This window comes from Syngnathus floridae, chromosome 5 (genome assembly GCF_059516105.1).
Source record: "Syngnathus floridae isolate MCC-2025c chromosome 5, RoL_Sflo_1.0, whole genome shotgun sequence".
Classification (NCBI taxonomy): domain Eukaryota; kingdom Metazoa; phylum Chordata; class Actinopteri; order Syngnathiformes; family Syngnathidae; genus Syngnathus; species Syngnathus floridae.
In genome coordinates this window covers 6,034,387-6,054,746 of record NC_142417.1, presented here as the reverse complement: position 1 = coordinate 6,054,746, position 20,360 = coordinate 6,034,387, and the positions used below count along the sequence as shown (strand labels likewise).

Here is a 20,360-nt window from a genome sequence, read left to right as displayed (position 1 = left end):
ATACCAAAATCAAGAATTGTGACATAGGGGTCTCACCATACCAACTTGTTTTCTCCAGTCAGCTCAGACAGGCTCCAGCTCACCCTAATGACGACATGCACTGTATAAAATATAAAAAGGTTGAATATTTATTTACTACACTGAACAAAAGAAAGCTCAGGTTATTATTAGTGTTCTTATAAGACAACATTTTGCATGCAGCTCTCCAAGAGCGGATGCAAGATCACAACCTTGATTATACTTGATGTTGTCATGGAGACCAACATGTTTGTCAACGTGGTTGTAATATATAAGTCTTTTGTGACTTTGCATCTTTTTGCACGCTCGGTGGCAGCTCTGAAGAAGGACAGACGTTGGAATACCTGTGGAGTGGTTGTCAGCACACAACTCTGGCTAAAATCATTAGATCTTAAAATTGGGTTTAATTTCTGCAATTGACCTAAATTGCGCATTTATTTTTCCAACTGTCCAAAATAGCAGTTGAAATGTCCAATTGAGGATGTGCGGCACGAGAAGGTTAACGTCTTGTGAAGCCTCAGCCTCCGTGCTTCCGTCTTTGTGCATTTAGACCCTGGTGACGCTTCACTATCCTCAAGCCCCTTTGTGTGTCCACAAGGTGCCTGAACCAAGGTTGCAGTGTTCAATGAATAGATGAGAAAAAGGGAGAGAAGAGGACAATCTTCTATTTCTTTTTTTTTTTTTTCTGCCTAAACAGTTTTACGCAATACTTCTTGACGTCCTCTGTATGCCCGAGAACGTAGCGATGAACAAGGACAAACACCGTTTCCGAGCCTCCGCCTTGGGAACAGATTGTTTCCTTGTACTGTCTCCGGGCAGGCTAGTGATGCACGCGGAGGATGTCGCTGCGAGACGAGGGAGTTCGGCAGGTTGCGCACAGGAAGCGGGCGGAGGATGTCATGGTGGTGATGGAGTTGAGCGCAGGTGCCGAGTTACTTTGGAGGCAGGGGCGGCACAGCAAGTGGCCGCAGAGCAGCCGGTAAACTGGTGATGCCGGCATTGAGTATGGGGAGAGCGCGCAGGAACAAGATGAGCACGTCCTCTCGCCTGGGAAAGGGGAAAAAAAAAAGAAGTGAAGGGTTTCCACAAACTGAGGTGGTACTGTAGAATCCATATTAAAATTCTGCTAGTGGTGTATAAATCACAGAATGGTTTTGCTCCTGAATACATTAAAAAATGCAAAGTGAATATAAAGCTGACAGAGCTTTGATCAATTAGCCGATCCCCCGTTTCAAAGCAAACATGGTGAAGAGGCATTTTGCTATTATGCCGACACCTGTTGTGATTGTCTTGGTCCTTTGTTGTGAAACCGAAATGATGTGACTGTGATTGTCTTGATGTTTTTTCATTTTTCCAGTGCCCACCTGCAGCAGTAGCCTGACGTAGAGTTGAGGCCTCCACTGACCCGGTGAGAGGAGCGGCAGTCCCCCGCGTGGATAAGTTTGACGTAAAGGAGGGTCTCCCCTTTAAGACGGCTATGAGGGCATCGTCCAGGCTGGCTGACAGATGTTGCTCATGCGAGCCACCGCTGCTTGGCCCTGAGGAAGACAAGACACAGCAAGGATGGAAGTATCGCAATAGCTATTTTTTGCATTTATTTTTTGTTTGTTCATAATGGCCCACTTATTTTCCAGATGTTTGATGCTGGTATGACTCACCTGGTGTTGTGTGAGTTCTTGGTTGTTTCGCTTGAGGTAGAAGCTGTGGCACATCTGCCTCTGATCCACTCAGGTGTCGTTTCTTCCCGCTGTTAAGATTTAGCGCTGTGTTTTTGTTGCAAAGCTTCGAGTCGCATGGAATGTTTACAGAATCTGACGACTGTCCCGTTACGTTGTCCTCTATTATATTTGCCGCCAAGGAGCCAATCAACCTGGAGGCGTTTGGCTTTTCTGACTCCCCACTTCTCCCTGTCATCCCGTCCCTCCTCGCGCCGCCGTTCTGCAGGACGAAGTGGTCGATTCGTCTTTTCAGCTGAGGATTGGGGAGTGGCTGGGAGGTGGCGGTGAAGGGGACGCCGGTGAAGGGGTCGCTCGTTGGTCTCCCCCACGAGGCTTCCCGTTTCTGGTGCTCCTCCAAGGTGGTGCTGTCCACTGACACGCCGCTTGGAAGCAGCATGGGAAGCGACATTACTTCCTGGGTGATAGGGTCAAGGAACTCCTCTGGGATTGAATTGAGACATTCTGCGCTAGGATCAGAAGTGAAGCACAAAGTAAAGTCAAATTGTAGTGATTTATTTTCTACCAATAATTAAAGCAAGCTTAAGACCTTTTTTTTTTTTTTAATCAAGCATGGTATTAATATAAGCTAGGATGATTGCTCAGTATAAAGGCAGCATATTTACCTTGGTGTGCCTGAGCAGGACTGCTTAATTTGATTGACAGTTGCTTTGACATGGCCACATCGTGACCTTTGACTGGCTTTGTGAGCGTGCTCAATCTTCTCAACTTCCTCTGGGGAGCAGCAACGAGCCGGCAGCCCCCAAACCGCCAAAGCCTTGAGACCCAGAGCGGATGCCGAGCCGCCGAAAGGCAGTGTCACGCGGAGCTGCGTGACGGAAGTCAAGGAAAGGTGTCCTCGGCTCCACAGTTCTTCTTGCCGACTGTCGCTGGGGCGAGGAGGAGGCGGACACACAAAGGGGGGCCGCAGGTGAAAAGGAGGACGGGAGAAACTAACTTTGGTTTCGTCCTTGAGCTCACAACGGCCTACCAGTTTAAAGTCTTGCTCAAAACTGCCTGATTGAGTCTGAGGCCTTTGCTGAGACACATCTGAAGCCTTCCCACTCCACTTTTGAGCCTGGAGAGTCCACTGATGGCCATTCGACTGACGAGCTTGACGTGGTTCTTCTTGCTTTCTGCTCTTCTGCTCCTCCCGGAGGCCATTTTTAAACTGATCCTGGCCAAAATTCGGAGGAGGAAGCAGATCAGAGCTGGTGCTGATCTCCAATCTCTTGCTGCACTGTCCTCGGTCCATGCCCCAAGGCCATAGCTCTACATCTACTCTGCACAGCTCCACCCGGAAGCCGAACCTTAACGTTACCTGTTGAACGTTGACAGTTGAACAAAAATACACCTCTGAACTAAGCAACATCTTACCTGCACAGGAGGACGTAAAAAGTACTCCAGCTTGAAGCCCCGCCTTTGCACAGTAGGATCCGCTGATATAAGGTTTGTGACATCGTAACCATCTGCACACAACTGCAGAGGGACACAAAAGAAACGATCAGAAACTGGAAAACAATAAAAGCAAGCCAATGCGACTGGAAAGACATATTAGAACTTAATTTTAGGAAACAAGTCACCTCCAAAAAAAGCTTTTTTGCACTAAAATCAATTTATATAGAGGCATTTGTATAAAAACATGTACCACATTGAAATCCATGTGTCCGTTGCCCTCGGATAAACTACTCGGCAAGACAAGGGTGCATTCAATTCAAAGCATTGAAGACCTTTGAACTTGAGAGGCGCGCCCAAGGATGAGGTGAAAAATTATTTGAAATGAATTTAAGCAGAAGCTGCGTGTGTATAGAAAATGCATCTTTTCTTATATGACAAAACGACAATAAAAGAGCATAAGGCCAACGATGATTCAGGCTCCCACACACCACTGTGACCCTCGGTGGCTTTATTTTCAAGCCTTTTGTCCCCCACTGTTCAGTTTTTTTTCCCTCTTTCCAAGTCTTTCACATTTCATCTAACCTTTCACAAGACACGCTGAATGAGCGTAGAGACGATAACATAATTTTGGTCCTGTATTCAGAGTCTAACTGCATGAAGTAAGAGTTGTGAATTGAGGCATAATTACAATGGATGGTAAGAATGACTATTAAACTTTTGGTCTGAAAGAGGATTTCCCCCAAAAAGTCACACTCTAATTAAACACGTTTCATGTGCCCTGATGCAATTTCTATTGTGATTTGGCACAAAAGACAATCTTCCATGATGAATAGGTGGATAATACCTTATTGCAATTTATGCTCGTATTGAAGTGTGGCAGGCAAAGATTGACAACCATGTTTTCCAACCTGAGAGGAAAAAACACATTCCAATTCAGATACATACAAGGAACTCCAATAGGTCAAGGAAGAAGCACAATTAAAAAGCTCAACAACATAATGACAAATGAAACTGCAACTTCTGTAACTGTCTCACTTTTCATTAACGCAGGTCAAGGTAACATCAATGCACAAAGACGTTCAGATAACAAATAAGGAGCGATAATCCAGTAAAGTCGCGTTTATATGTGCATTTGATTGAATGTGTCATCGAGCAATTGTTGTCGATTGCCGCCAAAAGAAAATATAATTTGCGCAAGCGATATAACAATATACATTGGAAAAACGAACTATTGTCTGTTGTTTCGTTGCTGTAAAGTGTAAACACGGTAAGCTAGCTTGACTGCTAATAAATACGGAATGCGAGAAGGAGCAAACTGCGCCGTATTTAAGCGTTTGCATATGTTGCGGGGTATATGCGAAGTGAATGACTTTCATAAATTAAAACAAAAATTCTGAAAAATACTTAAAGCGGTTTTAATTTGTTTTGCCACTTTACAGCACTTTAAGTCTCAGTGTACCAAGAATATAAAGTTTCATTCATAGCTAGTATTCAGCACAAGTGCAAACAACTACGGAATGCAAAATGGTACAAATTTAACATAATGGCCACGTGAGTGACATCCTCACCTTTTTTTTTTTAAATCATCAAGTGATTCAAGACAATTCCCTCAGAAAAGTATTTAAAGACAATTTAGATGTTTTCCACCAGTTTTAAACAGTATCACTGGAGACCAGGAGCTTTCATGCTAGTTAATGAGGAATTTTTTCTTACCTTGAGTATTTGAGAAAAATAAGTGTACTCGTGGAATCATATTGAGTAGCAAAAAGATTTCACCAGTTCCAATCTACTTTGAACCAATTTCAATACTTGATCTCCTTAATTTAAATAAATAAAAACCACAATAAAAAGGACTACAATGTCCCACAATTAGAGCTGAATTATTCACGTTTATTCAGTCATCTGATCTTAACAAAGATGTGGTTGTAATCAAGCCAGAACAATACTAATAACATAACTATAAACAATAAACTTGAAACATGTATAAAATTGATTTTGCTCTCTAAACAGTTATGCAATATGGCAACTACATTTATCACCTACATCAAAAGGAGCATCTTTTCTCTTTTTTGGGGACAAGGTTGCTATGGTTACACCTCCATATGATAGGCCAATAGGCTATCTACACAGTTAAAAAAAACACAAAGGAAAACTCAATGGCACATTTTCTTTGTCATTTATAATAACAGTAATAAAGATGATCGTACTATATGTGATACCCTAGCGATACGTTAATATTCTTGAGCAACATCTTTGTATGCTGGCATGTACACCACATATAAAAGCCATGATATTCACACTGGATTCTAATGTACATGTCAACTGCATGGACATGATGTAGTGCAGTTAGGCTGAATTCTCCCATTGTTCAGTCCAAATAAACTATGCAATCAGATGCACAAACTCTAACACCTACTTCCCTCCATGTTCATTCTACTGTCCTCAAAAAAATGAAATAATTCTTTCTTAATATAGATTTACTTGCAGTATTGCCACTAGTCCCTCTATCGTCTTTAGAAACTGGCACACACGCACACTTTCTCTCATTCACACACACACACATGTACAATCTAGAACTATAAGAATTCATTTCTTGTTTATCATACATTCTCTATTTTTTTTTCACTTTGGGATTTATTTCCTGACTAATTGAGAAGGTGTGCTTTCCATTCATTTCTTTCCACTGTCTTACAGTTTAAGGAGGAAAGAAAGTCATCTCGGAGCACCATTATGGATCAACACTGACCACTAGCGTTCAGTTTTAGTCACCGCAGGTGAAGGTAAACGCTTCAAACTCATTATTTGGATTGGGTTGATTATCAGCTCAACATATATTCAATTTATTATTAATAGTATTATTTGAGAAAATATAAGCTCTGTTGTATCTGAGGATATGTTTGACTCACGCATGTTGGACATTGTGCATGAAATGAAAAGTGACTTCAATGATAAAAGTCCAGTGTGATGTCGCCGAATGAGAAATAAGTGATTGACCTATATAGACATATATATAATCAAAGCACTGAAAATTGAATTCACACTTGTATTTTTTTTTTTTTTAACCCCAGCACGACTATTTCTCGTACACATGCTGGAAACGATGGAGTAAGGCGCTCTCTGGCCAAAAATGCAGGTTAACGTCACACACTCTGACCACTAGTTCTACTTGTACATTATACGACTGACACAGACTTACAATGAATAATAAATATCGCATGATAATAATAATGATAATACTGTTGTTGCAATTTCTGACAATATCCCTGATTGTCTTGGTCCTTTTTTTTTTTTCCTGGCACGGGAATGAAATAAACGACCGCTGTGTTAGTGCTGTCACCTAAACATTGTCAGTTTGTTGTCCTGGAGGAAGGCTGTCTAAAAATTGATATACTTTCTGTTTTGATCGTCTTACTTGTATCTTCAAATATTGTGTTTTTTTGTGTGGTCAGTTGAAATGCTCTTACAGTACGATGTGATGTGGTCTTGCGTCAGTGGGCATTTTGAGGAGCGTTTCCCTGAATGTGTTCTTAAATTTCAGTGGACTCTATCCTCTCCAGGCGTGAAGGTCCTGCCCAAGGAGGGGCAAGTTGGTGGAGAGAAGGCGGACCCTTCTGGTCTTCGCAGGGCGGGGACAGGGTGAGGGTGAGGGATGGAGGCGGTTGAGGAGACAGAGCCGAGAGGGATTGCGGTGGTGGCGAACCGGAGGAGGAGGACGGGGAGGTGTTGGTGACAGTGGTGGTGGGAACGGTGCACGCGACGCTGGGTTTGTTCCCCAGTTGGCTCATGCGTTTCTCCAAAGCCTGATTCTTCTGCAGGGTCTCCACGTAGCTTAGCTGCAGTTGGGCTTGGTATTTCAGCACCCGCTCTTTCTCGTCCTGCCAGGTGTGTCGCTCCTGGTCGAAGTTGAGGGCTTGGCGCTCGCGTTGCTGTCGCTCGAGGCGCAAGGCGGCTTGAAGCTGCTCCAGCTGTCTGCGCAGCTCGCCCGCTTCATCCCAGTGAGCTTCCTGCTGCCGCTGTTGGGCTTCCTGACAGAGCTGGGCTTCGTGGCGCAACTGGGCCTCGTGGCGGAGGTGAGCGTCCTGGCGGAGTTGGGCTTCATGGCGTAGGTGAGCGTCCTGCCGCATCTGCATTTCCTGCTGCGCGTGCGCGTCCTGACGCTGCTGCTGTTGCCACTGCGCTTCTTCTCGTTGCTGCCTCTGAGCCTCCTGCCTCTGAGCTTTGGCTTCATCACTCTGAAGACTCAGCAGGGTGTCGGCCGTGGGGGGGAGCGAGTTGGTCGATTGATCACCGGGAGTTCGCGGGCAGTGGACCATTCCCCAGGGTGGCAAAAGGCCCGCGGCGGCTAAATTTGGGCTCATGACAACCTCGGCTCCTCTGCTGACTTCATTCAGGGCTCGTTTTAAACTCAAGACCTCTGCCTCGAAAACACCAAGCTTCTCTCGGAGGATGGAAACCTGGAGGAAAAAAAAATCAAACACATTGTTTATTAATTTTTGGGGCCACGTGTGATTTGAAGGTGCTTTGTTTGTGTTGAAATGGCAAAAAGCATTTAATTGTTCTGCCTATCACTTGTGCGTCTCTCACTGGCACAGATCAATGAACAAAAATGTTATTTGTAAATAATTTGTAAATCATTTTTTTGAAACTTTTGTATGATGTTTGTAGTTTCTCTCTGTTAAAAAAAACAGCTGAAAATTGATGGATTTTTAAGACACTTTTTCTTAATTTCCATGAACCTCAAGCTATTACATAAAATATGCATATTTTATCTACGTAAGCTTCTTATAAGCTCATCCGGCACAAAAACCTGAAATTGTTTTGGCTTTTCCTGAATGTTGTTCATCCCCCACTTCGACATACTCCCGATACTCCTTCCCAACATGGATTTTGCGGATTAGAATTTCACTTATTTGGATTTACTGGAACCCTTCTACATCTAGTTGCACTTATTGGAAATTATATTTCTGTGCTTTATTCTCTTCACTCCTTTTCAGTATCTTCATAGTTGATAACTTGCTATTAAATTCAATTTTGCACATAAAGAGCTCAATTTTTATGCTTGTTTTCCATGCCAGAAGAGGAAACAAATTTGGAACTGGCCTCGGACAGAGTCCTCCTCAGGTCCGCCTCGCACTTCTCCAACTCCAGACTCTTGGAGCTGTAGGACTCTTTCAGTCCGAGCATGGCCTCCTCCTGCTCCCTCAGCTGGGCGTTGAGCTCCTTGAGCTGGCCCCTGAGAGCCACCATCTCTCCGGCCCGCTGCGTCACCTCAGCTTGACTTTCTCTCAGCTGCTGCTTCAGCAAGGAGATCTCGCCGGCCTTCTGACACACCTGCGTCAAGGGTGAGTTTTTATGTTACTGTCTAATTCTATATAGTTTTTAAAATGTAAAACATTCTGCAGCGCAGTTTTCTTTATAAAAAACAAAACAAAAACATATTTTTTTAATTATTTTTTGAGGTGGAGTGGAACATATTAATGGCATTTCCATTTGTTTTAATTATGAAGGATGATTTGAGAAATGTTAAGCATGGTAATGAAACCAATTAAAATTATATCTCAATTTAAAATTGTATATCAAGTTAAAATTATATCTTACAAATTAAACTGTACAGACTGTGACTGCATTCAACTTTGCAGGTTGCACTTCATTTGGTTCAAGTGCTCATACTGTATCTCACCTCCCACTTGGTCTCCTCCAGACGTGGCAATATGTCAGCTTGCTCCTTCCTGTAATCCAGACATTTTCTCTCCAGCTCTTCTCGCTGGGCAAGTAGGGCTGCCATCTCCTCCTGGAGTCTTCTCTTGTCTTGGGACAAACGGGTTATCTGGGCCTGCAGGGCGGTCTGCGAACGCTGTGCACGCCGCGTAACCTGTCGATAAATATTCATTTTATGTGCGTGATATTGATGAAGTTGAGTTTGGGTTTTCATGACATTAGCATGTACAGCTACGTACTGTAAGTCAACATGTTCAATAGTTTGCACATGTGGAATAGAAGAAAACATGCAGCAATATTTTACAGACAATGGTTGGAAATCAGAAATCAGGTCACCTGCTGCAAGCGCGAGGCGTAGTTCTGTCTCAGCTCGTCCATTTGTCGCTCCCATACTCGCTGCTTCTCCTCAAACACCTGAATAATGGCAGCTTCGCTTTGGTCCAGGTTGCGGCGCATGTGCTGCACCTAGTGGTCGAGGAAGAAATAGGGAAATATTATAAAGTGTAAAATAAGTCATGCAAATACTGACCTCTTGCTCTTTCTCCCATAAGCGGTCCTCCAGGTCCTGGATGATGTCATCCGAGGAAGGGGAGGGCCGTAACGGTCCGGGTGCGTCACTCATGTGACTCAGCCTCTGATAGGACGAGGAGCTCTTCCCTGATGAAGATCGACCACTGTCTGAGGCACAAAGCCCGTTCTGGAGATAAAATCAAAAAGTGCATTTGATAGTGATGCCACATCATGCATGTATGTAGGAGTGCCTACCTGGTAGCCGGGCTTCTCCATCTTGTCCAAGCCCGCTGCAGCACCGGCCATGCCCAACCTGTTGATGTGGCTTGTGGAAGCACTAAGCGGCCCAAGTACGGCCGGAGGTCCACAACCAGAGCCCGAACCCGTGTAGGTGGGCAGGCTGGTCAAAGAGTTCCTGCCTGAGTCGGACATCCCCCCCTGAACCACCTCATTAGGGTTTCCCACTCCCTCACCTCTGGTGACCCTCACCGGGCTTTCCTGGTCCAGGAGCAGGGCCTCCGGCACTTCTCCTGACTCCCCCCCGCCACCATCCCTGCCTCTCCTGCCACCTCTCCCCTCACAGAAGCCTTCGGCCCTCGCCTCGCTTTTGCCCTCGCTCCCAGCCCCGCCTGCCTGGCCCACGAGGTTCTGCATGGAGTGGAAACTCTTCGGAACCACCGGTTTGAAGGCGGAGGGACGGACAAGACCGGTGTCTCTCTGCATTGCCTGGGAAATAGATAGTGGGAGGATGAAATTAATATATTCATCAGCGACTATAAGATAAGACAATTTTTGACTACTGGACTTCCATTTTAAGAATTCTTGCCAAGTCCAATTTTCCTGCTGTACCGGCCTACAATTTTGCCAAAACGAAGTGATATACATAAATTCCGCATGCCATTGCTTTGTTCCTGTTTCTCAAGGCTGTTTTTTGCAGTGTGGGAGAGAAATGGATGGACGAAGCTTCAGTTGAATCAAGAGCGAGAGAAAAGAGGGTATTCGCAAGTACCTGCTCCAGTTTTCCCGACACCGCCATGATTTTGGGCGGGTTGTGTCCCGCTGGGTTATTTTCACCGTCGGTTCTGGCGGCTACCATCTCTCTGTGCTGATGCTGGTTCACCCCAACACTGTTCTTCTCGTTGGCTCCTCGGCCCACGACGTTCCCGCAGACATCCAGACCCGCGGCCTGCATCTCTCTCTCCCGTTCCAGTCGCTCCCCCTCCAGCCTCTCTCGTTCCCGCTCCCTCTCTCGTTCCCGTTCTCGCTCCCGCTCCCTTTCGATCTTCTCCCTCTCGATCCGCTCCCTCTCCCTCTCTCGGGCTCTCTCCCGTTCCCTCTCCCGCTCTCGTTCCAGTCTTTCTCTCTCCACCCGCTCCCGCTCTCTCTCCCGATTCCTCTCCCGCTCTCGTTCCCTATCCAACCTCTCCCGGTCCCAGTCTCGGTCCCGGTCCCTGTCTCTACCCCGTTCTCGTTGCCTTTCCCTCTCCCACTCCCTCCTGAGGGCCGCGTTGCCGCACTCCAGCTGGCTGTTGTTGTTGGGCGCCGCCATGGTACATTCCGTGTTGGTGGTGGAGGCCGTTTCAGTGGGCCGGTCGGTACAGGTGGCGGTGCCGATACTAACGCTCCCTCGCTCGTCGCTAGAGGCCGTCCCGTCAGATATAGTCGCGGGGGGCCGGGGCAGACGCTCTGCGCTGCAGCTGCGGTCGCCGGGGCAACGGCGCGAAAGAGGTGGAGCCCGGGGCAGCGTGGTCCTCGTGCCTACGGACTTCATGGCAAATTCCTGCTCTCCTGCCACCCCACTGCCAACACTGCCCATAGTGAGGGGGTCAAAGGTCAGGGGTTAGAGGTTAGGAGTCAGGTTTGGGGAGGGTCACAGAAACATTTGGATGCAGTGTGGGTCATCACAACCTAATGCAGGTAGTGGGGGCACAAACACTAGAGGAACACAGAGAAATGAGAGGTGTTATACAATATTGTTATTGCTTTAATAGGATTCGACTAAATGGTGAGCAGAGAAAATTCGCTTGGTGTTGACCGAATAAAATTAAACTGCATCCTTATAGGTTCCAAGTTGTCATGTGACATTTGATGGAAATTTTCCTCAAAACATGTTTTTGCCATGACACAGGCAGTCCTGCAGATATTTGGCAACGGGGCAAAAAATCTTAGCCACATTCTCACTCATAGCAGCATGCTAACATACTAAACTAAAATGAATATTAGCCAGTTTTTCCCAGGATCATTTACTACTATCATCTGTAGCATCGGAATTAAAAATTCAATTTATCTTCAAATGAACACGCCATGTCAGATGTCATCTAAAGTTTCCATGAAATGGGGGCCCATTGGCATGCTAAGAAGTTAGCGACATATTCCACAAATTCTGCCAGCGTATGTAAACTTATTGGCACAACTGTAAACATACAACAACATCTATATAATCATACGCTTCAGCACTTTTTCATAAAACAAAAAGTAAAACAATGATCCAAAATGACCTTTTTAGTAACTGCCTATGCAAAAATAACAAAACATATTTTTATTTCATTCTATCTAAGAGCCATCATTTCCAACAACATGCCTATTCTTATGATTATAGTTTGCAGTGGTGTCCAACAGCACTGCATCATCCTGAGATGTGCTTCCAATAGATAATAACACCTTATACGTGAGGGTGATGCAGGTGTACCTAATATTATGATAGCTGAGTGGAACTCACACACAAACATGTACAGATTATAAACAAGTATGAATGTTAGATACATTACTTCCTCTAGGGTGACTGTAGCAGTAGTAGCAGTAGAACGAGTAGTAGTAGTCGTCGTAGTAGTCGAATGTGTGTCTTATAGGTAGGTGCCTCTGTGGCCCTCTCCCCTCACGACCCCCCCCCCCGCCCCCTCTCTCACTCCCTCTTTTCTCTGCATCCCTGGGCGGCAAGGGCGGCTTTATAGCAGCATCCGCATCGAGCCCTCATTGCACCGCGCTTCCACGCACTCACTAGGCCCCGTGGCTGCAGCCGCGCGTGGAATCCTCCTCGCCATCCTAAACCCCGACTCAAATCCACGGGCCTCGTTAACATGGGCGGACGTTCAAACGCAGCGCCTTTTGATTACTATGATTATAATCCATTTTTTTTTGTTTTGTTTTACCCCTCCCCACCTCCAAGCGACTGTGCACAGCAACCCTCGCGATGCGTTCCGTCGTCATAAACGATACTCACTATTTTCTGCAGGCTCCCCGTTGTTGTTCCGCTGTCAGTGCCGCATCTCGCGGGCCGCGATCATCGTGCGATGCCGCCGCGCGTCGGTGCAGCTGGGGATGCCGTCTTCGACCGCTGTCAGCGTCGGATGCTGATGATGGAGTCGCTCGGTTGATACGCGCATCAGCTGAGAGACACACACCCACCTCTGGACCCGCCCCTCTGGCTGCATGATGCAAACGCCCCCTTTTGGCATCCGGCCAGTCGGTGCTCTCCCTCGGGAGAATTGCCTGGATGGACGTGGAGCTGGATGGATTGGATGGAGATAGAAATCGGTTTGAGGGAAGATTAGGGAGGTCTACCTAAATTTCAACTGCAGTGGCGACAACGTTTTGTCTTTGTGGCTGCAAAGAGGCATTTACTAATATTTTTTTTTACCAACAGTTCTTATTTTGATTAAGGGCTCCCCTGGATTGAATGGCTCAGGTCTTAGGTTCCCCATTTCTGTATTAAATGTTACGAGTGTACCTCATGAAAAGTTCAGAAGTGTGGAGGTCGTGAAAAATATTTTGAAATATTTGAAATGACTGAATATTGAAAACATAACAAAACAAAGATATTACATCTGCACTTTTACAGGAATGTAACCACAATGACGTAATAGCAAATTTGCATAGAAAATGCTGCATACTTTCAACACGGGTGTTTTTGTTTCAGTTGGCCACAAGAGGGCGCCATAATCTTTAAAATCCGGCTCTTTAGGGATCTGAGTCCTTGTCATGTGAGTTTCTGCATGGTTCAGAGAATATATTCTTTCTTGGACAACAGAATCAAGATTTAGTTTGTAATTTCCCTCACTTTTTAGAATTCTCGTGGTTCATTTCAGGATATAATTACCAGATAATGCTGCCGCGTGATAGAAAGAAAGAGGTACAATAGATATGTGATCTTAGGCTATATTATACTGTGTTTTTCTGTTATGATAATTTTGTTCGTCTGGCTCTTTTGTTTTGCTGAAAAAAATTTCAAGATTTTTTCAGAATTCTATTGCTTTCCCACTCAACAAAGTCCCGATTGTTGGATATTGGGGGGAAAACGTCCAGAGCGATCCATTGTGGTGTGGGTTTTTATTTTCTTCCTTGATATGCGTGAAAAATTGTGTATTTCCATGTAGTTCAACTCAGGACCCTGCAAATGCTGCAATTTAACGTGAAATATTACATTAGTTCCCGATGTAAAATCTAGCCAAGTTTACGTATTTTCACTGGCAAATGGAGGCCATGAAATGCCCGTTCTTGGGAGCTTATAAAAGTACCGCAAGGCTCACATTCAACACGAGTATTTCTCCTCTCCCAAATCCGCTCTTTCATTTCAGCTTTAGCAATTCAACTTGGGAGTAATGTCTGGAGTTCTTCACGCAAATGGAACCACTTTGGGAAGGTGCATGTGCATCATCACAGGAGCTTCCAAAGGATTCGGACGGGCACTTGCGAACCTTGTAAGTAGTCAGCATGTTGGTTGGAAAGAAAACATAAGAGAAGGACAATGTCACTTGTTTCCCCAGGTGGCAGACTACCTCAAGCCGGGCTCCGTGTTGCTGCTGGTGGCTCGCTCCACGCTTTTGCTCCAGCAGTTGAAGGATGAACTGCTGCAAATCCTCAAGGACATCCAGGACGTGACCATTTACTGTACGGCAGCAGATCTGGGCACAAAAGACGGCGTGGAAATCACCGTGGACATGGCAAGACAGCAGAGTCTCAAAGAAATAGACCACGTGCTTCTTATCAATAACGCCGGTGAGACCCCACGCACGTTTTCTGTACTGTCGTTTTCAATGCATTTTTCTTTATAAGAGAAAAAGGTGCAAGGGATTATGACCCACTTCGTCTTAGAAAAACTCTTGAAAGCTTCAGCTGCCTCTACAGGTTTTATACTGTCTTGAGGTCTGGATTTTGAACCCATCCATGACCTTACTATGCTTTTTCTTGAGCTATTTTGTTTCCTCTTACAGTAAGTTTTGAGTCACTCCCATGCGGAAAGCCCAATCATGACCTAGTTTGAATGTTTTTTGCTGAGAAGATAACAATTCAGTACAGACATGTTTCTTCTCTCCACCAGCCTCATTGGGTGACATCTCTCCGTTTGAGAACTTCACTGACCTCGACCGGGTCAATTCCTACCTGGCCTTGAACATTAGCTCCATGCTGGCGCTGACCGCGGGAGTGTTGCAGGCCTTTCCACCGCGCGCTGGACTGCGGTGGAGCGTGGTCAACTGCTCCTCAATCTTTGCTGTGCAGCCGATGCCCTCCTGGGTGCTCTACTGCACCGCCAAAGCAGCCAGGGAGATGATGTTCAGGGTGCTGGCAGCTGAGAATCCTAATGTCAAAGTGCTCAGCTACTCACCAGGTACGTGCGCACTTAAATTTGGCCAGTAAGAAAAAAAATGCAATGTTTCTCCTCTATTTTGTGATTTATCATTTCATTGTGTTTTTTCTAAAGGTTTCTATCGTATAATGCATTTTAAGAAGTTTGTCTTTTCTTCTTCCAGGACCAATGGACACAGAGATGCAGGAGGATATTCGAAGATTGACCGGCATCCAGTATCATCTGCACCCATGTCATGAATCTGCAACCAAGCTAATGAGACTTCTTTTAGACAATGATTTTGCCACAGGCTCACAAATTGACTTCTTTCAATTGTAATCGCAACAGAATATATCTTTGGCTTCATTTTCCGGCTATTTACGCGACATACATAAAATGCTTTGGGTCGTGTCTGTATAGCTAAACATGAAACGTGGTGGGCCCTTGAGCATTGCTAACAATAAAATAAGTTTTATGCACAGCGAAAAAGTCTTATGAGTGGAGTAGTTAAAAATAGTTTATGCTTGTGTGTGTGTGTGTCTGTGTGTATTAGAAAGCACAAATAGTGAAGTCAAACTTTTTGGAGGGCGGGTCTATAGGATGTGTGTGCGTGAATTTTCTCGCAGCTGTCCAACATCACCTCGGATTCTTGACAGACAGAAACAAGTGAGGGCCAAAAATAACCCTGAGGGACATGGCACCTACCAAGTCATGGGAGCCATGGGGGTCTTCCTGCCTGTTAAATTGACACGCATCCATCCATGAAAAAAAACAAACTAACCTGAATGGTTTTTAGAGTGAGAGCGAATTACAGAGGAATTCTGATTCGATTTGAAGCTACGTTGACAAACGTTTCCGACCGAGATGTCGCATTTGTACTGCAACCTACGTTCGGTGCATTGGTGGTCCAGCTCAACAAGTTGCTGGCTATTTTCGTACCTTTGCCAGGCAATGTGCAGTTGTCCTTCTAAAAGAAGACGATTGGTGTTTGGGATTATGAAGCGAGCCAGCCCCTAACTGACCACTTAGTCAACCGCCAGCAGCAAGACGCTCTTGTCGTCCTCCTCCTCCGTCTGTGCTCAAGCATTCCAGGAAACAGTGCCACAGCCATGGAGAATATGACAATATTTGACTCACCTGGAAAGGGGAGGGGCCTGAAAGCTAACAAGGAATTTTGGGCCGGGGACGTTATTTTTTCCGAGCCCAGCCTCGCAGCTGTTGTCTTTGACAGGTAAGAGCTTTGGGGGAGGGAGTCATACAATATATTTTATTAATTTAACTTGTGTTCTAGAATAAGGTCTTCCACTGCATTTGGAGAGACAATGTCAAGTTTTTCAAAAATTTCAGATCACTTCCAGATTAATGCATAAATGTTGATACCGGTAGAGATGAATGTATGTGGACCTGAACTATGAATAAATGAATAGATTCAGTTAATTTTAATCATTTTCCAGACCAGGCTTGTTAGTTTATATTAGTTTTTCTTTTTTGTTTAATTATTTTTTAAATTTATTTTTAAATTAGTTTTAGTTTTTTTAAGTCACACAATGGAAAACAAATTATTTTATTGCTAAAATTATAGTTGTAGTTAGTTTCATATACTTAACAAGGAATTTTCAGTTTCTTTTAAAAAAAGCATTTTTGTTTTCATTTTATTTCATTTTGAATTTTTTTTCTATTTTACTATTTACTATTTTACTATTTATTTAGTCTTTGTTTCCCTAATACCCTCAACCTGAACACATTCTAAAACTATCCGTACTGTACTACTCAGTCTTGCAGAGCGCATCTGCCACAGCTGTTTCCGCAGACAAGACAAACTGCAGCGATGCGGCCAATGCAAGTTCTCTCACTACTGCGACCGTACTTGCCAGCGAGCCGGCTGGGCTGAACACAAGCAAGAATGTTCCGCCATCAAAAACTTCGGTAAAGCGCCCAACGAGAACATCCGGTGAGTTGAGAACACTGAATTTAACATAGGTGAGGATGTCAATGTGTATGGTTGTCCCCTCGGTACAGCTTGGTCGCTCGCATCATGTGGCGTCTGGACAAAGACGGCGACGTGGTGTCCGACACGCAGCTGACCACGCTGGACCAGCTGGAGGACCACATCGAAGACATGCCAGAAGACGATCTGAAGGAGTTCAAAGTGGATGTCCACAATTTCCTCGACTACTGGCCTCGTAACTGCAAGCAGCACACAAGCGAAGTCATCTCGCATGTTTTTGGACTGGTGAGCGCTGATGTGTTTTTTATTTCACCATTGACACAACTCCAAGATTGTTTTGATGATGTGTGCTGATGGAGTGATAACTGTACAGAAGTTGGCAATCATAAAAAGCAATGTGAAAGTAATTTCCATACAAGACAGACCAACAGAATAAACTCACTCGTAAACTTTTAATAGCTGTTAAGTGCTGGTTCAATGAACCATAAATGTGAACTATTTACAACATGCAAACAAGAACGATTAGGAGGCTACGCTGCTAAGTGCTAACGGGATAATAATAAATATGTTAAAAAATATACTTTGACTGTTCTACGTACAGATTAACTGTAACGGCTTCACTGTGAGCGACCAACGGGGCCTTCAGGCCGTGGGGGTGGGCCTGTTCCCCAATTTGTGCCTAGTCAATCACGATTGCTGGCCCAACTGCAGTGTCATCCTCAACCACGGCAAGTGAGTCAATCCATCTGGTGCCTCTGCTTAACACTTACTGGGACTGTCCGGTTTCAACGTGACCTTGTGTTATGTGTGCGCGTGTGTCTGTAAAACTGTCTTTCAGTCAGTCAGCTGTGAATACTTTGTATCATTCTCAACGGAGGTGCGTTACCTCTTAGTCTAAATTGTGTGTGTGGTTTGTCTATGAACAACTTTGTGTTCAATTTCTTCCATTGCAGCTTACCTTTGTCATTTTGAAGTGACCTCCAACTTTTCTGCTAACACACGTAAAGATGCTAAGCTTTTTCTATGCATCTATAAATATGATATCAGTGGATCATATTTGCTGACTTTATCTTCCTAATTTGTCTGCTAATATGTTTACTCATCCACACGAAAGCTCCTTTGTGTCCACTTTGTGTCCACTTTGTGTATTTGGGTTTATCATCACACCAATAATAAGATCATCCGCTAAAACAGTAATACAAATAAAACCTTAAATGTGCGCTGACCGACACTTTGACAGAACTTCTTTGTCGCCTCTCAGGATTGAGCTGCGCTCGTTGGGGAAGATCGCAGAGGGCGAGGAGCTGACCGTCTCCTACGTGGACTTCATCAATGTGTCGGAGGAGAGACGAAGGCTACTGAAGACGCAGTACTTCTTCGATTGCACGTGCCACCACTGCAAGGAGCGCATCAAGGATGACCTGAAGATGGGAGGCAGGGAACAGGATGGCGTCAAGGTTGGCCTTCCCATTTGTCTCCTCTGAGAATGCAGGATGTAAACTTGGTTGAAACAGTCACACTATGTTTAGAGGCAGCAGTCACCTCTGATAAGGGAAACATGAGAAGAGACACGGTGGCTATTTAAAGCAAAGAATATTCCAGATGGGTTAACCTTTTTATCTGTGAATGCAAACAGCTAAATATGGCGGCTGACGCTACAGAAAGGTATTTATTGTAAATCACTCAGCGGCGTGTTTTGTATTTAAAAAAACAAAAATGAATACAAAAACAGGTTAAAGGTCAAAAGTACAAACTACCGGGTGAGGCGATCGTATCAATAGAAGTTTTGTCCAATGCTTGTTTTGTCACATTACATTTACATGGGCATCCCTCCTCTGCAAAGCCGTCAGAGGAGCAAGTGAAAGAATCCACAGATTACTGTTATCAGATGCTGGACAAGATGGATCAGGCCCGATTAAAAGGCGACTATCACGAGGTGAGTCGACACATCAAGGCTTTGAGATGGAAGCCACTCAATTGTCATCCTGTATTGTGTCTTCCTTCAGGTGGTGAAGATCTGCAAGGAGTGCATAGAGAAGACGGAGCCCATCCTGGCCGACACGCACATTTACCTCCTGAGGATGTGGAGCACCATGAGCGAGGTGCAGGCCTACCTGCAGTACTTTGAGGAAGCTGCCGAATACGCACGCAAAATGGTGGATGGCTACACGTATGTAGAGATTTTATTTATTGCACCAAGCAGTACGGGTTGATTCATAATGACGCAGCTTGTTTCAATAAGCTTATATATATTTCAAAATATGCAACAGGAAATCAAATTTATTCCAAGAATAGACAAAATATTTTGTAAAATCTTGGGTAGGAAGCTGTACCACCCCAACAACGCGACCCTCGGTATGGCGGCCATGCGAGCGGGAGTCACCCACTGGCAAGCCGGCCTGATCGAGGTAGGCCACGGGATGATCTGCAAGGCCTACGCCATTCTCATGGTCACGCACGGCCCCACGCATCCCATCACCAAGGACTTGGAGGTACGAAAGGAATGAGGTCACTGTGATTTTGATCTTAAATTTAATTATTGGTGATATCAGATCATTCAATCTAGCAATGTTTCTTTTCATCATTAGTTTGTGTAACCTGAATGTCACATTTAGCAACAAGTCTGTATCAGAAGAGAAAGAGAAATTAGGATTAAAGTAGTGCTGTGACGCACCTACCTTCATACACCTCTCCCCCACCTTCCAGTCAATGCGCGTGCAGACTGAGATGGAACTGAGGATGTTCAAGCAGAACGAGTACGTCTACCACAGCATGAGAGAGGCAGCGCTGAAGAACAAACCCATGACCATGATGCATGAACCCAAGTCCATGGAGGAAGGGATCAAGAATCTTTTCCACAGGAGAAAATAAACCACAACATAATGCCGTGTTCCACTCTCTTAGTTCCACATACACACGCCTCATGCAGAAAATTACACATTACAATACTGAAGTGTATCCCTAATGCATTCCAGTTTAACAGCATGACAGCAAGTCAATCACAGGTCATTTTAAATTCACTCAGCTTTTGGAGATAGGAAAATTATTTTTAGTCAAGTTAGTCTTCATTAGGGTGACAGGTGGGGTGCACTCCAACAGTTAAAAATCAGGGAACCTAGACAGCCAGCCATTCACTCATGCTAAGATAATTTGTGACTCCAGCTCAAACTTTGTGTATAAAAATATCTGGTCATATTTTAACTTGGTAATAAATTTTGACAGTTATTCTAATGTGGATGTATAGGCTTAATCTAGATTTGCACGGAAGTACTAGAAGAAGAATATTTCAATGTAGCCTCACTTTAATATACCGCACTAAAAATCCCTCAGTAATGGCTGCTACATTGGGGTCCGTCTTTAAGTTATACCATTTGCTAAATGTTGCAATGGCTTATTTGGAAAATGTACTTTCTAGGTGAGAAAAAAAATCTGCACCAACTAAAATACCATTGTGATGTTAATTCCATGGTAGTTGGCAAAGTAGGAAAAC

The 20,360-nt window shown here is 44.6% G+C and overlaps 4 protein-coding genes and 1 long non-coding RNA gene across 9 annotated transcripts; 2 read left to right on the top strand and 3 right to left on the bottom strand.

Moving 5' to 3' along the window:
* Positions 1–105: 105 nt before the first annotated feature.
* On the bottom strand, positions 106–4,590 carry ubox5 (U-box domain containing 5). 2 transcript variants are annotated; one of them, XM_088376708.1, is made up of 7 exons: positions 4,361–4,590; positions 3,976–4,039; positions 3,111–3,212; positions 2,360–3,054; positions 1,677–2,203; positions 1,383–1,556; positions 106–1,065 (listed from the first exon to the last, which is right to left on the bottom strand). In XM_088376708.1, exons 2-7 carry the CDS (start codon positions 4,027–4,029, stop codon positions 839–841), a joined length of 1,779 nt encoding a protein of 592 aa, XP_088232834.1. In that variant the 5' UTR covers positions 4,030–4,039; positions 4,361–4,590; the 3' UTR covers positions 106–838. The 2 variants fall into 2 exon arrangements, with proteins under 2 accessions (XP_088232834.1, XP_088232833.1); XM_088376707.1 differs by having other exon boundaries at positions 4,167–4,589.
* A 410-nt stretch (positions 4,591–5,000) lies between these two features.
* On the bottom strand, positions 5,001–12,855 carry lzts3b (leucine zipper, putative tumor suppressor family member 3b). 2 transcript variants are annotated; one of them, XM_088376504.1, is made up of 8 exons: positions 12,580–12,855; positions 10,369–11,294; positions 9,615–10,085; positions 9,379–9,546; positions 9,186–9,314; positions 8,812–9,003; positions 8,232–8,462; positions 5,001–7,585 (listed from the first exon to the last, which is right to left on the bottom strand). In XM_088376504.1, exons 2-8 carry the CDS (start codon positions 11,173–11,175, stop codon positions 6,659–6,661), a joined length of 2,925 nt encoding a protein of 974 aa, XP_088232630.1. In that variant the 5' UTR covers positions 11,176–11,294; positions 12,580–12,855; the 3' UTR covers positions 5,001–6,658. The 2 variants fall into 2 exon arrangements, with proteins under 2 accessions (XP_088232630.1, XP_088232631.1); XM_088376505.1 differs by lacking the exon at positions 12,580–12,855 and having other exon boundaries at positions 10,369–12,217.
* sprb (sepiapterin reductase b) lies at positions 12,299–15,289 on the top strand. Its single transcript, XM_088376509.1, has 5 exons — positions 12,299–13,339; positions 13,934–14,056; positions 14,123–14,354; positions 14,677–14,964; positions 15,107–15,289. The coding sequence occupies exons 2-5, from the start codon at positions 13,958–13,960 to the stop codon at positions 15,259–15,261; spliced, it is 774 nt and encodes a 257-aa protein (XP_088232635.1). The 5' UTR covers positions 12,299–13,339; positions 13,934–13,957; the 3' UTR covers positions 15,262–15,289.
* On the bottom strand, positions 13,544–16,049 carry LOC148397775 (uncharacterized). Of its 2 annotated transcripts, XR_015858656.1 has the most exons (6): positions 15,862–16,049; positions 15,628–15,658; positions 14,739–15,195; positions 14,135–14,260; positions 13,886–14,053; positions 13,544–13,755 (listed from the first exon to the last, which is right to left on the bottom strand). It is a non-coding gene; the product is annotated as an uncharacterized LOC148397775 (long non-coding RNA). The 2 variants fall into 2 exon arrangements; XR_015858655.1 differs by having other exon boundaries at positions 13,544–14,053.
* On the top strand, positions 15,893–20,095 carry smyd1b (SET and MYND domain containing 1b). 2 transcript variants are annotated; one of them, XM_088376507.1, is made up of 10 exons: positions 15,893–16,153; positions 16,697–16,873; positions 16,942–17,155; positions 17,472–17,602; positions 17,709–17,747; positions 18,132–18,327; positions 18,714–18,806; positions 18,877–19,040; positions 19,194–19,362; positions 19,577–20,095. In XM_088376507.1, the coding sequence occupies exons 1-10, from the start codon at positions 16,032–16,034 to the stop codon at positions 19,739–19,741; spliced, it is 1,470 nt and encodes a 489-aa protein (XP_088232633.1). In that variant the 5' UTR covers positions 15,893–16,031; the 3' UTR covers positions 19,742–20,095. The 2 variants fall into 2 exon arrangements, with proteins under 2 accessions (XP_088232633.1, XP_088232634.1); XM_088376508.1 differs by lacking the exon at positions 17,709–17,747.
* The last annotated feature ends 265 nt before the right edge of the window (positions 20,096–20,360 follow it).

Coding starts and splice junctions, on each gene's coding strand:
- ubox5 (XM_088376708.1), bottom strand. CDS start 4,029: ATGGTTGTCAATCTTTGCCTGCCACACTTCAATACGAGCATAAATTGC. Junction 3,055..3,110: donor TTTTACGTCCTCCTGTGCAG/GTAAGATGTTGC, acceptor AACGTTCAACAG/GTAACGTTAAGGTTCGGCTT. Junction 2,204..2,359: donor TCCTGCTCAGGCACACCAAG/GTAAATATGCTG, acceptor TTCTGATCCTAG/CGCAGAATGTCTCAATTCAA.
- lzts3b (XM_088376504.1), bottom strand. CDS start 11,175: ATGGGCAGTGTTGGCAGTGGGGTGGCAGGAGAGCAGGAATTTGCCATG. Junction 10,086..10,368: donor TGTCGGGAAAACTGGAGCAG/GTACTTGCGAAT, acceptor TCTATTTCCCAG/GCAATGCAGAGAGACACCGG. Junction 9,004..9,185: donor ACGCCTCGCGCTTGCAGCAG/GTGACCTGATTT, acceptor ATTTATCGACAG/GTTACGCGGCGTGCACAGCG.
- sprb (XM_088376509.1), top strand. CDS start 13,958: ATGTCTGGAGTTCTTCACGCAAATGGAACCACTTTGGGAAGGTGCATG. Junction 14,355..14,676: donor GCTTCTTATCAATAACGCCG/GTGAGACCCCAC, acceptor TCTCTCCACCAG/CCTCATTGGGTGACATCTCT. Junction 14,965..15,106: donor AGTGCTCAGCTACTCACCAG/GTACGTGCGCAC, acceptor TTCTTCTTCCAG/GACCAATGGACACAGAGATG.
- smyd1b (XM_088376507.1), top strand. CDS start 16,032: ATGGAGAATATGACAATATTTGACTCACCTGGAAAGGGGAGGGGCCTG. Junction 16,874..16,941: donor GCGCCCAACGAGAACATCCG/GTGAGTTGAGAA, acceptor CCCTCGGTACAG/CTTGGTCGCTCGCATCATGT. Junction 19,363..19,576: donor CCATCACCAAGGACTTGGAG/GTACGAAAGGAA, acceptor CCCACCTTCCAG/TCAATGCGCGTGCAGACTGA.